The sequence below is a fragment of the Scleropages formosus genome, chromosome 6 (assembly GCF_900964775.1).
Source record: "Scleropages formosus chromosome 6, fSclFor1.1, whole genome shotgun sequence".
NCBI classification, from domain to species: domain Eukaryota; kingdom Metazoa; phylum Chordata; class Actinopteri; order Osteoglossiformes; family Osteoglossidae; genus Scleropages; species Scleropages formosus.
The window spans coordinates 34,125,294-34,138,631 of record NC_041811.1 but is presented as its reverse complement, the minus strand read 5'-3'; the positions used below and the strand labels follow the sequence as shown (position 1 = coordinate 34,138,631).

General features: G+C 45.2%; 1 protein-coding gene and 1 long non-coding RNA gene across 2 annotated transcripts; one reads left to right on the top strand and one right to left on the bottom strand.

The window, feature by feature from the left end:
• Positions 1–7,430: 7,430 nt before the first annotated feature.
• Positions 7,431–9,460, bottom strand: LOC114910765 (uncharacterized). Its single transcript, XR_003797776.1, has 4 exons — positions 9,361–9,460; positions 8,795–8,891; positions 8,481–8,633; positions 7,431–7,837 (listed from the first exon to the last, which is right to left on the bottom strand). It is a non-coding gene; the product is annotated as an uncharacterized LOC114910765 (long non-coding RNA).
• A 187-nt stretch (positions 9,461–9,647) lies between these two features.
• Positions 9,648–12,963, top strand: chchd10 (coiled-coil-helix-coiled-coil-helix domain containing 10). Its single transcript, XM_029252594.1, has 4 exons — positions 9,648–9,845; positions 11,445–11,673; positions 11,994–12,135; positions 12,756–12,963. The coding sequence occupies exons 1-4, from the start codon at positions 9,805–9,807 to the stop codon at positions 12,773–12,775; spliced, it is 432 nt and encodes a 143-aa protein (XP_029108427.1). The 5' UTR covers positions 9,648–9,804; the 3' UTR covers positions 12,776–12,963.
• The last annotated feature ends 375 nt before the right edge of the window (positions 12,964–13,338 follow it).

Here is a 13,338-nt window from a genome sequence, read left to right as displayed (position 1 = left end):
TTTTTTTTTTAATATACGATCTCTTTCTAAATCAAAATCTGTAACGGAACACGAATAACAAAAAGCTTACAGAAATTTTGATTCGTCTGAAAAACAATGCCGTTGAAAGACATTCTGGTGAGAAGCTCTTCTTTAGCGCCATCCGGTGGCGAGAGCGAGGAATTGCAGCACAGGAGCTGCTCGGCGACACGGTGCAGAAACACACACACACACACACACACACACACACTGCCAGCCTTTTGAATCCTTCCTATGAACAATGCGAACATACAGTAACAAAAGCATGCATGTTCAACACCTTAATCAACATCTTAGATCTAACATAACCGTTTCGATCAGTCCATTAAGATTTCCACATTATTTTTACCTTCTGTTAAATTATATCAAACAAATTATTTAGGTGCATAGTAATAAACCTTCCACTCGAAACATTACAAGTATAGTGAATATAAAACCATTGCACCACAACTAAGAGGAACAATAGGTAGGTAGCCCCGGACTATGAAACACAGTAATGTGTTCCGGCTGTGGCGTGAAGCGAAACGGGTTACAAACACATGTCCTGTGAGACGGGGGGTGACTTCACGCCACAGCGGCCTGAATGTGTTACCATGGTCGCATTGCTTCCAGTATAATTTCCACACTGCTTACCAGCATGCTTGAGTCAGAGCCACAGCCTCACCACCCTCCATCAGTTTGGCCTGATCACTGGAGGGGGACGAGACGGGGGGGGTGCTACCACGGTACTCCACCCCAGCTGTCCTCCTACCTACGCTGAGATGCCACCAGCGCAGCAGCCGCAGCAAAGCTGAGCGGCCGACCACTGGACTTCCTCAAAGACTCGCTGAAGCTCAGCATGTTCAGTCTTAACTGCTGACATTACATTTATACTTTTGGGAAACAGTTTTCTCCAGATGCTCACAATACATGGATGGGTGTGTGCGTGTGTGTATTTATATACATATATGTATGTATGGGGGCGGCGTGGTGGGTTCAGTCGGTGCCCACTGTGTGGTGGGTCTGGGGTTCTAGCCCTGCTTGGGGTGTCTTGCAGCGGAATGGTGTCTTGTCCAGGGTGTGTCCCCTCCCCCTCCAGCCTTGCACTCTGTGTTGCCAGGTTAGGCTCTGACTCGCTGCAACGCCGCTCGGGGCAAGAGGTTGTAGACAATGGATGGATGGATGTGGATATATATATAGGGGGATATATATATATAGGGGGTGCGGTGGCGCAGCGGGTTGGACCGGGTCCTGCTCTCCGGTGGGTCTGGGGTTCGAGTCCTGCTTGGGGTGCCTTGCGGCGGACTGGCGTCCCGTCCTGGGTGTGTCCCCTCCCCCTCCAGCCTTATGCCCTGTGTTACCGGGTTAGGCTCCGGTTCCCCGCAACCCTGTATGGGACAAGCGGTTCAGAAAGTGTGTGTGTGTGTGTGTGTGTGTGTGTGTGTATATATATATATAAAAAACACTGCATTTTTTCATTTAGATGACACTTTTCACCAATGCAGCTTACGACATTAAGTTACTTACACCGATTTACTCATTTGTTCAGCCAGGCAATTTTGGGTAAGGACCTTGTTCAGGAGTACTATAGCTGGAGATGGGATTCAAACCTACAACCTTCAGGTAGTATGGTAGCAGCTGGTTAATTGCTGCACTTTTGTAAAGGTGATCATAGGAGCATTTGGTCCGTTGAACAGCTGATTGTTGTTAGTCTGTGCAATACTTTCTCCCCCCCCCCCCCCAAGTGAATGCCTGTATGTATATTCACATTTATTTGACATATTTCCCCAAAGCGACTTACAATGTTATTTACCTATTTATATAGCAGGGTAATTTCAGGGGAGCAATTCAGGGTAAGTAGGCCAGAGGTAGGGATTGAACCTGTGGATCCAAAGGTAGTAGCTCTAACCACTATACCACCAGCTGCCCCTATATGTATATTGTGTTTTTGTCTACTCTACACTATGAGCCATGGAGAACAAAAGCCAAATTCCTTGTACGTGTGTGTGCATACTTGGCCAAATAAATCGAATTCTGATTCCGATCACTGAGCAACCAGTGAGGACCCTGGAAGGTGTTTTTACTCGACCGAGAGAGAGAGAGAGAGAGAGAGAGAGGCAGTGATGTGAAAGGCAAAAGATGGCGTATAAACAAAGGATTATTATACAGACCTCAGGTGCTGACTGATACTCTGTCTGGATCCAGAATCCTTTACTGATCTTGTCTTTTATTAGTATGAAGACTGTCACAACGAGGTATTTCTTATGCGGGCACAAGGCCTCTTAATGCGGTCCTGTTCCAAAATCCTCTTATTTTTGAGAACGACGGGCCTCGGACTTGTTGGAGTTTAAGCCCTTTCTCTGTAAATATGCCGTGCCACCCACTGCTTAGCCGTGACACGCACGTGGAAGCCGCGTAGAAGCCACGCCAGTTCTACAACCACAAAAGTATTCGCTCAGCTTTTCCCCTGAGGGCTGGTACTACGGTAAAGCTGCATTGTTGTCTCAGATCTCCAGGTGACCCAAAAACTGGTGAGAAGCAGTTTCCTGACTACCGAGGTGCAAATTGCAGGGAGATGCATTTTCCACACGGAAGGGATGAGGTAAGGAGGCCTCCAGCAGATCTCCAGCTGCTGCCCCAGAGATGGAAGGGGAACGTCAAACACAGATGCTCAACCTGGGCGATGACCCACTTTTACCGTGGTTTTTCTGGAGGGCTGCAGCTGCACCACCTGGGATCACCAGCATCGCTCTCGCTATTTGGCAGGGCTTCCCGATGCAGTCGCACCTGTGAGCGTGGAGGGGGTGGGGCGGGGGGGTGTGGGCTGGGGGAATCCGTGGGGATTTTCCCCACGGCGAGTCGAGCCGCCCCTGCCGGGAGGGGCCCCGTCGTTTGCGGCTCTCCGCAGCCGAGCCGGGGTGCCGACGCTTGCCGTGCCGGCGCTGAGCAGCCCCGGGCGTGGCCGACGACCGCAGCTCAGAGTCACGGGAGGTTAGGCTGCCCGATGCTGCCCGGTGGCATCTCGGCGCCGCACTCGGGACGACGAGATGCAAGGACCCCCTCCCCCCTCCAATGAAGCCGATTCACTTTCTGCCAAATTCGAGACAAATTCCAGATTCGCTCGTCTGAAGTCGTTCAGGCTTCCCCTCAATCTTCACACCTTGATGGCGGCAGAGGCGCAAAGTCTCTGACTTTTCTGGACCGAACTCACTGTAGCGAGCGGGTTCCCTTGCTTTGTAAGTATATACGAAAATATAAAGCAGTTGCTTTTAATTCATTTGTGATTTTACCCAAATTAAAAGTTTGTGGGATTAAATGAATTACGGTTCGTTTCGACAAGCTGCCTTCTTCGGCGTCCGTGTTACACGTTTTTCTTCACGTAACTTACACAGTACGCGCTGCAAATAAAAGTGTTCCTTTCGCTAAGCTCTTGCCAGCCCTCCCACCTTTCTTCTCTAATTTTCACTGCAGTAATTTTGGCCAAGTACCTCAGTTAAGGGTGCTACATGAAGATGTGGGCTTTGAACCTGCAACCTCGAAGCCAAAAGACAGCCACTCGATCCACTATGTCGCCCCCTAAAATGTACCCAGCTACACAGATGGTAAATCACTGTAAGCAGCTTAACACCGAATGTCACTTTGGAGAAAAGAGAGGTGGGAGGTGGGAGAAAGCTGTGGAGGTGCTGTGCTCGCACCACAAATTTCAGGTCAAAGGAGGTGTCCCGTTCTACCGTTTTTGCCCAAAAATTCAACACTTTCCCTCAAGTGGAAAGGGTACGCAGAGCAGGACGTAAACATGGTGGCTACAGAAATGGGTCGTTCAAACGAAAAAAAGCGAAACAAAGGAGGAAGAGGAGAATCTGTTCCACTTGGATGACGACGGTGAAACACACGGCTGCCCCTATGGACACAACGGATGAGTTCTCGCCTGTCCTGCAGCTGTGCCAGGAGCTAGAGCCCACCGCACGTTCGTCAGGTTCGCTTGGGGGAGCGGAGCGGCCGTGCGATGGTACGCACACACGCCGCAAAGTCCACCTGGGAATATGGGAATATGGCTCATCCTCTGGTCTGAGGGGTCATCGGGCCACATGGGCTGGTGAATAGACTTCAAAATTGCTCAAATTAAGGTCAACAGAAAACTTGGATGGGAAGTTTTTTGTTACTTTCACAGCACAACACGATACTGTGCCAAAGAAAACATTCAGCTGTGTTTCAGATACAAAAATGAATTAAAAAGGTTAAAAAAAGGTTTAAAAATGTCTGTTTCAGTTTTTCAAATAAAAGCACAGTATGAATGAGGGGCCCGAGGACCCGCTGCCTTGGCTCACTGGTTATGGTTATTAAAAGCAAATTGCTCAACTGTAAACATGCAAAACAATAGGTCCTGCTGTAACAAACCAGCAATATTATTTTAACAATTCTTTTTAATGTGTTTCAATGTTTTTTTCATTCTATTTTTGCACTTTTCATTAATCATATATGACTGCGAAAGAGTTTTATTTTCTTAAGAAGTAAGACCATTCCTCAAAAGTGAGACCTTGACATCATGAACGTCACAGGATGCAGCCCATGGTTTTGGGTTCAGTGTTCAGGGTTCGGGCGGAACGGCTGCGTGTCCACGGTAATTATGTACTTCTCAAAACTCCGGGGCATTAACTCTTTCATCATGCTGCCTGGATCTTCTTACACCTTCGCTCCTCTAACTTCATAATTTAGAAAGGCACTGTAAGGCATCTTTTAACCATTTTAACCATTCTTTTTATTACCAAGGACGGCTTTTGCTTTATGGTGCCTCAGATGTGACAGTGGAGATTACATTACACTTTAGCCTTTACAACATGCAATAAAGTAGTTTCTGAGTCAGACCTGGAGAACTGGAACGGGAGCATTAAAGCTCACATTACAGGCAGTGCCCGGATTACGAACGTCCGACTTACATACAACCCATAGTTACGAACTACCCCCCGTAAAGCCTATTATATTGAAAATTTGAGTTACATACAATGATTCGTAATAACAAACGGGTGCTACTTTGCAACAAGCATCAAAACACTGCACGTCTATTGCGATTTGTCAGCTTGTGGGTGTGTGATCCTGAGGTAGGACACAGATTCATTCTTTTCAGTTGGACCACGTTCCTGTTAACAGTGTCTCGTGTGTTTTACTGTATTTGGTTTTAAATTTTTTTGCTTCTACCCTCGTAATCATGGCATCAAAGCGTAAATGTGATGCAAGTGATTATGATGCATCAAAGAAAAGGAAATGATCACGACTGAACCTAAAGCGGAAATAATAAAGCGACTGGAAAAAAGGTGAAACGCCAACAAACATTGGAAAAGCATTAGGCTACAGTCGCTCAACGATTGGGACAATTTTAAAGGACAAAGGGAAAATAAGGGAGGATATAAAAGGCTTTGCCCTGATGAAATCCACGATTGAGCGATTTACGTACAAATTCTACTTAGAGACAGACTTACGAATGAAACTCATTCATAATCGAGGGAGTGCCTGTAACGAATTGCCTGCAAAATCCAGAAAGAACTGGAAATAAAATGACTGAGTTATACGCAGCAGACCAGTAAAAGCAAAGAGATTTTCCCTTCCGGACTTCTGATCCAGTATAAAACAGACCATAATGGTTGGAAAGCTGAACAAAGGTTAAGACAGTTCTTAAATAAAAGCACAACTACACGTTACACTCAGCAACAATGAAGTGTAAATATGGGGGTCCTATGAAGAAGGAGCTGTACTGCGAGGGTCCGCTCCAGGAGGGCAGTTCCCTAACAGGGAAGGAACAGGTTCCCACATCATCTCCTTCCCTTTGTCTCCCATTTGAGCCGAATTCATGTGGGTGACGGTGACGCACGGCGCTCTGCCTTCAGAGCTGCTTGGTGGCCCCCTTCACAAATCAAGGCCCTAAATGCAAACCAGACCCAGAACACAGTGCAGACACAGATCAAGCAGATCCCAGAAGCCTCGCACAGAGGGGAACATGAAAGGAGAAACAATAACCCATGAGCCCCATCCCAGAGGGGAAACTCCGGGGCGACTGACCACAAGAAAGGGCCAGAGGGTGGGCATAGGGGCCAAGCCTGGGCACCAGGCCAAGGATTCAGCCAGCTTTGAGTGACTCACAGCAGGAGAGGGTCAACACCACCGCCAAAGTGGGGGGTGGGGCAGTTGTGGGGGGTAAACAAGTGAACATTGTTGTAATGATGACACAAACATTGTCAAATTTTAATGTGAGCTGGGGGCTGAGTAGCTGTAAACCCTCCGCCACATAGTGACCCAACACAGTGACCCTACACCTCTGCTAATCTATCGGTACATAGCTAGTCTGTGGTAAAACACACTACAGCCTACAGTAAAACACGCTGAAAAAAGAAGTGTGGAAGTGTCCAGATTCAACTCACTGCCACAGTGTTTACAGCTCATGTGTAGTATTCTGGAGTGTTGGGGATTAATAATGAAATGAGGAACATAAGAGGATTCAGATAACAACTGGGTTAAAGAGGTTTGTGGAGATTATGTATTTTTTATATGCAGTGATTTAAAATTAATTTGAGTGTAGCTCAAAGTAAATAAAGATACTACGGACTTAACGCAAAAGTTGAAGCTTAAACTTTTAATTTATGATTACTATATTACATTATTACCTATAATGTAATAACCCATAAATTAAATGAGGGTTAGGCTAATGTCTGTAATACTAAGCTTTAATTGATAGTGACTTAGTGGTAAATGTGACTTTTGAATTATGAACACAACAAATTATGAACAGACTTCCATTTATGTTCATAAGTTCAGAAATCGGTGTATTTACTCATATGAACACGAACCTGTACAGCAAAACAGGTCAGTCAAGCACCTTTGTAAACTTATGATGAGAAATTATGAATAACACATCGATGTCGACCTTGGATGCCTCAAAGGTTGTTTGAGTAATATCCGGGATCTACTTTTTTTAGTGCTGTGATTCCGTGATCAGAAAAAAAAACGTTTTTTTTAATTGCTACTGGAGTGCAGAATGATTGTGGAACAGCATCCAGTCCTAACCGCAAGTTTTCAGAAAGTGCTCCTCTTGGTAGAAGGAAAGAGTGGTTCTGAAACACAAGTTATACATCAGACCCAACATCCACACAGTTCTCTGGTCTTACCAAAAATTGTGATTCCACTGAGATTTTCTCACCCTTGAAAACAGTCCTAGCACCTCTTGTGTTTCTGAGACACCCATTCAAGAATATCCTGTGATTGTTTTTAAGAAGAAGAAGAAGAAGAAGAAGTTAGGTGCATGTGCAGTGGGTATGTGAAGGATCCCCTACTTTCTCCAACCGATTTCTCCTTCTTCAAGAACACAGTGAACAATATGCTGACATTAATGCTCAGCATATAAACTGTACTGGCTATGATTGAGCCCATACAGTTGCTTCCTTCCTTGTTGATGACTGTTTTTCATCTTTGGACAACTGAATGTATCTGAGAGAGACGCTGGGTAATTACAGAAACATCTGAACCGAATCATTCAACAACTGATGCTGCGGAGATTGAATCACAGATACTCACAGCAGCAGGAGATCGGATGAGACACAATGTCTGTTGAATCACTGGCCCACACACCTCCATGCGTGTCACATAAATTTCCCCTTCCCTGGTCTCACAAATCTTACTGCACTGCACACAAAGGGTGTCCTGTTGTGACCCCCCACCAAACAAAAGCTGCTTCTCTCTTTCTGTTTATACCCCTTAGGCACAGGAAGTGTATCTGGAGCTGTATTTTCCAGGGCATCCCCAGTAACAGCTTTGACGCTGTAGGTAATGCAGGTGAAGGGAGGAGATCCAGCTAGGGAGAGAATGACATGGTGCAAGAAAATGTGTCCAGATCGTCGGCACAGGAGGACTAAAAGCACATTTCAAACAGAAGCGTACTTGTTTCAATGTGTCAATCGCAGCATTAGCCTCTTTGCCGGGAATTCTGAACCAGAACCTATCTAGAAATCCCTTGTGCAAAGTAAAAACACGGTTAATCATGTTAGCTGATTGTATCTATATCTCATCTTTGTTAGGCTCTCCCTAGGGAAATACAGTGGTGTTCACCACCATCACCTCTAAGAATTATAATTACTAACATTTTTAGAAAATTATTTGCACAGCATACTTAGGGTTTGCAGTTTATGGATTGACATGTTACCATTTTATGACATTTACTCATTTAGCTGACACTCTTCTTCAAAGCAACTTACAATGTGAATCTAGTTATAATTATTTACCCCTTCATACAGCTGGGTAATTCTACTGGAGGAAATCAGAGTAACTACTTTGCTCAAGGGTATTGCAGCCAGAGGTGAGATTCAAACCTGCAACCTTTGGGTCCAAAGGCAGCAACTCTATCCATTACGCTTCCAGATTTTCCTGACCATACTGGGAATAGTTGTGAACTCAAGTGCGGAGTTTATGTTCACGCACACAATGCAGTCAGCGCTCACCGTGAACACGGTGCTGCGGTGACTCGATGACTGGCCGTGAATGCTGGAACCTGGGAACTTGCAGACATGGGAAGAATCGCACTTGACGAAGAGATCTTGACAAAGGTGGAAACACGAAGGACGCCGGTGATGTTGGGGAAGTTGGGCAATTTTCTGCGGGTGAAGACACGGAGAACTTGGCAGATGTAGAACTTAGACCTCGACCGAGAACCTCATGAACACAAGAACTGAGCCTGAGAACAAGGGGTAAGTCGACGAGAACAGCAATCACTGTCTCTCACTAAGGCTACAAAAACATAATAAAATGTTTTCACCACAGTTTCGCCCTTTCTCCCATCTGCTTGTGTACAAGGTGCAAAATCTGTGACGTGCGACCGCGCTTCTCACACAACAGCAATGGTCCAGCGCCACCTAGTGGTAAAGGTAAGCGGTGCACGTTAACTTCTCCATTCTCACGCTTTTAAACATAATATTAATAAGAACTCGTTTAAATAATAGAAAATATTAAATAGTAAAAAAAAAGAAACAAGAGCGAAATAAAAGAAAAATACACTTCAGAAATATTAAAAATAATGCACAAATTTTAAAATAATAATAGTAATAATAATAATACACACACACACACACACACATTTTAATAATAATAATAATAATAATAATAATAATAATAATGTAGCCAATGTGTAGACAACATACAAAGAGACATATAAGAAGCACGGTTTATATCGAACTAAGTGACTCGTTCTTCATTTTGGAACGTGTTCCGTCCACGGTTATTTTCTCCATACTTCTGTGGCACCACATTTCAAAAAGTAGATATCATACTTTCATCGTCTATCTGCCAGGCCCTAATTAATAAATGTGTTCACCGAAAACTGACATTAGCAGAACGTTTCGGTGGATTAGCGCCAAAGGATTTGCAGTCAACTTGTCCTAACGGCACCTCGACAATCGTCTTACGCCGCGCGTCGAACAGTCTAGAAAAGAAGAGGGGTCCTTGAAACTGACAAACGCATATAACTGATTTTTTAAAGTAAATGTTCATTTTTATTGAAACCCTTTACTGAATTTAGGCGACGCGGAAAATTGAAAACTACAAGAGAAGTTGCGAAGTTAAAAAAAAAAAAAAAAAAAAATTACCGCCGTTTCCTGGCGCATGCGCAGTACGCGTATCTCGTGCACAAGGTCACCGGGAGCTCGTGCGCTGGGGGCTGTCAGCGCTGGGACAGTACGACGGTGCGCGCGCGCAGCGCGAGGACCCAGTTCGTTCTGCTCGCGAGAAGCTTCCCGAACGGATTCATAGCGAACCTCCAGCCCGTGGAAAATGGCCAGAGGGAGTCGCAGTCGCCCGGCACCACCGGCCAGGTACAGTACAGTAGAGTAACAGACAGTGTATTCCACCAGAACGAGAACGTACTTTCCACACACACACAGACAGAGCATGTTTGGACCCAGTTCTGTCCAGCCAGGTGGCGTGCCCCCCAGGGGCCTGGTGTGTAGAGAGACCGCGGTCTCCATGCCTTGTAAAACACAGTACTGCCACGCGCGAACAGGCTTCTGAGCAGTGACTATTCTCGACACGTTCTGGTACGTTCCATGATTTAATTATGAGCAGTTGGCGGAAGGTCACTACCCGCAGTGACGGCGGACGGATTGTGACGTCATTCCTGGAAGAGTGCGCGGCGCTTGTGAGCGCTGTGGGTGGCCGTGCGGTGTTGCGAGCCTGTAGCGCCAAGTGTCGTTTAATCTCTTGTTCAAATGACGTGCGTATTAATTTGCTGGTGCGCTTGAGCAGAGCTCAGAATTTGGCCCAGACGATGTCCGAACACTGGTTCCTCGAGTTACGAACACAGTTAGGACTGGAAGTCTGCTATGCGCTGCACTTATTCGTAACTCTGAAGTTTTGACCTGAGTCGTAATAGGTAATAACTTCACTATACAGTTGTCTCTCTATTTATTTATCCACAAACCTTAGATAAATAAGCTAGAATAAATAATAACCTACTGACTAACAGTATGTTTTGCCCCCTACATTTATTAATTTGTCTGATTTTGCTTTTTTCTCCAAAGCAACTCACAGTGATAATTTACCTTCAATTATTTACCCATTTCTACAGCTGGGTAGTTTTATTGGAGCAACTGGTAAGTACCTTGTCACAGAGCTCACTGCTCACTCAAGTACCTTGCTTAAGGGTACGTCATGTAGAGGTGGGATTCAAACCTGCAACCTTTGGGTCCAAATGTACGTCGCTTTGGAGAAAAACATCTGCTATATGAATACGTGTAAATGTAATGTAACAGCCTTCATCCATAGTTCCATTGTCAGTGACCACTGTTCCAGTGTGGGGTAGCAATCCTAGAAGCACAGGGCGTGAGCGCACATCGGACAGGACACCGCTCCATCTCAGTGTAACATTTACTTTTGTCATCCTTTATTAACAATAAAATACATTACTGATAATAAAGACGCCTCACAGACTCCTGTACAATCTGATTAACCACATTAGCAGGCTGTGTGCCATGTTGCTCACCTTCTGCCCACTTTCAACTTTATTACCTACACAGTAAATGCTTAATATGAAGAAGTTTCTTGAATTGTTTATGGGATAGGTTCTATTAAAAGCCTTTTTATTAACTTTAAGTTACATTAAAATTAACTGAAATGACTGAAAATAAAGTGTCTTTCCACAAACTCGCCTGCAATGGCCGCTTGTTGCTGCTGATCAACGCTCGGGTCGGCGCACGTTGTCGGGACAGAAACTTTGGAAAATGGAGGAGTTAAGGAAATGCATTTTAAAATAAACAGGTGTTCGTATCTCTGAAAGTTCGTAACTCAGATGTTTGCAAGACGAGGAGCCAGTGTATTTCTGTTAATCTCCTCTCCTACTCTCTTCACGTGTTGGAGGATCTCATCGGTCTGCTCTAGTTTGCTCACTTGTCCAACTGTGTCTGTCCATGCTGTAGCCACCCAGCAGCCTCTCACCCCCCTGCCCCAGCCCACCCACCCCCTGCTGCCTTGGCCCCCAGCCCTGCTGAGCCCAAGCAGCCGGGCCTCATGGCGCAGATGGCGACCACGGCGGCGGGAGTGGCCGTCGGCTCGGCCGTGGGGCACGTGGTGGGTAGCGCCATCACCGGAGCCTTCAGCGGGGGCGGCAGTGCTCCGGAACCCGTGAAGCCCGCAGCCCCTGCGCAGGTGAGTGCGTGCTGATCGCTGCACATCTCGCTGTGCTGTAGCCACCTTCCCGTTAATACGAAAGAAGATACAGGTAATCTCTGTCCTGTTGCTTTTACCCTGTTTAGTGCTGAGCACAGAGGCACAGGACTCCTGTTACTCTTAGACATAATTTTTGGATTCTTACTGAGACAATGCACTGTCTGTAAACCTTTTTTCCCCAGCATGTTTTGTCTGCACAGAGACGTCACTTTTAAACTGATTGCCGTGATACAGGTGAAGTCGGAGGACCGGAGATTTTAGGGTAAAGCCCTCACTTGCTGGCCTGTTCCTGTCCACAGGAGACCCCCCTCGCAGACCCGTCCGCACCGGGACCCTGTCGCTTCGAGGTGCGGCAGTTCCTGGACTGCGCCACTACTCAGAGCGACCTGACGTTGTGCGAAGGCTTCAGTGAGGCACTCAAGCAGTGCAAGTATTCCCATGGTAAAAGTGGCGGCAACACATCCGCATTGTTCGCATGATTAGGATTGTGGTACAAAACGTTAAAAATCAAGTAAAAATACACAGATTCATTATTATTTTTCTGTGTGCATCATATTATGGGAATTTCACAATGGATTTTTTGTATTTTGAACTGTATCCTAAAGGCAGTACACAAACGTTATATTTAAAAGGTATAGCTGGGAACAGCTGGTAGTGCAATGGTTACAGTTACTGCCTTTGGATCCAGAGGTCGCAGGTTTGATTCCCACCCGCAGCTGTAGTACCCTTGAGCAAGGTACTTACCATAAATTGCTTCAGTGAAATTACCCATCTGTATCAATAGGTAAATAATTGTAACCTTAACACTGGGAGTCACTTTGGAGAAATGCGTCACCTGAGTGATAAAATGTATAAAGGTAAAGAATTGTAAGCTTGTAACTGTAATAATTTAAACTTTATCATTGTAGCATCAGCTAAATGAATAAATGTAAAAAAGTATAACCATAGAATGATGTACAGTGAGATTTGAAATGTCTTTTCAGCATGTAGAGCACAAAAGACTTTTTTAATGGGCAGCAGATAACGTGTTTGAAGAACATTGACATTGTTTCTCATTTTAGGTGTGACGTCACTGGTCTGATGCTGCGGATCCACAGAAGAGAATAACTGAACTCGGCGAGACACTAGAGACGAGGCTTTAGCCACACATTTAACCCTTTATTTGTTGTCACCACTGACCACTGCTTTCTCTTTTCTGACTGGACAGGAGGTCATATTTTAGAATTTATAATATTGTACTTGAGTGTAAAATAAAAACTATTTAATTCAGTCAATGCTTTTACTGTCTTTATATTCTTTGAGATGTTGAGAGAATTTAGTTTAAAAGACTCGGTGCAGGTTCGACCGAAGCACAGGTGTAATGAGGGACGTGCCCCCCCTCAACGTTCAGGAAAGGCTGTGTAAATCTCCATAGATTAATATTTTTGTCCCCACCCAAAAATCTGCCATGTTGTTAAACCACTACACAGAAAAAATATTATTCTATTATCTTTGTAGCTTGGTTAGACCTGCCAGGGCATACGCCCCGCTACCATAGCTGCTGAACAGACATTGTCACCACTGTGCCACGGTGAGGCGATAAGGTAGGATTTTGCAGCAGATTCTAATATCTATTAATACACACACATTTTCAGAACCGCTTGT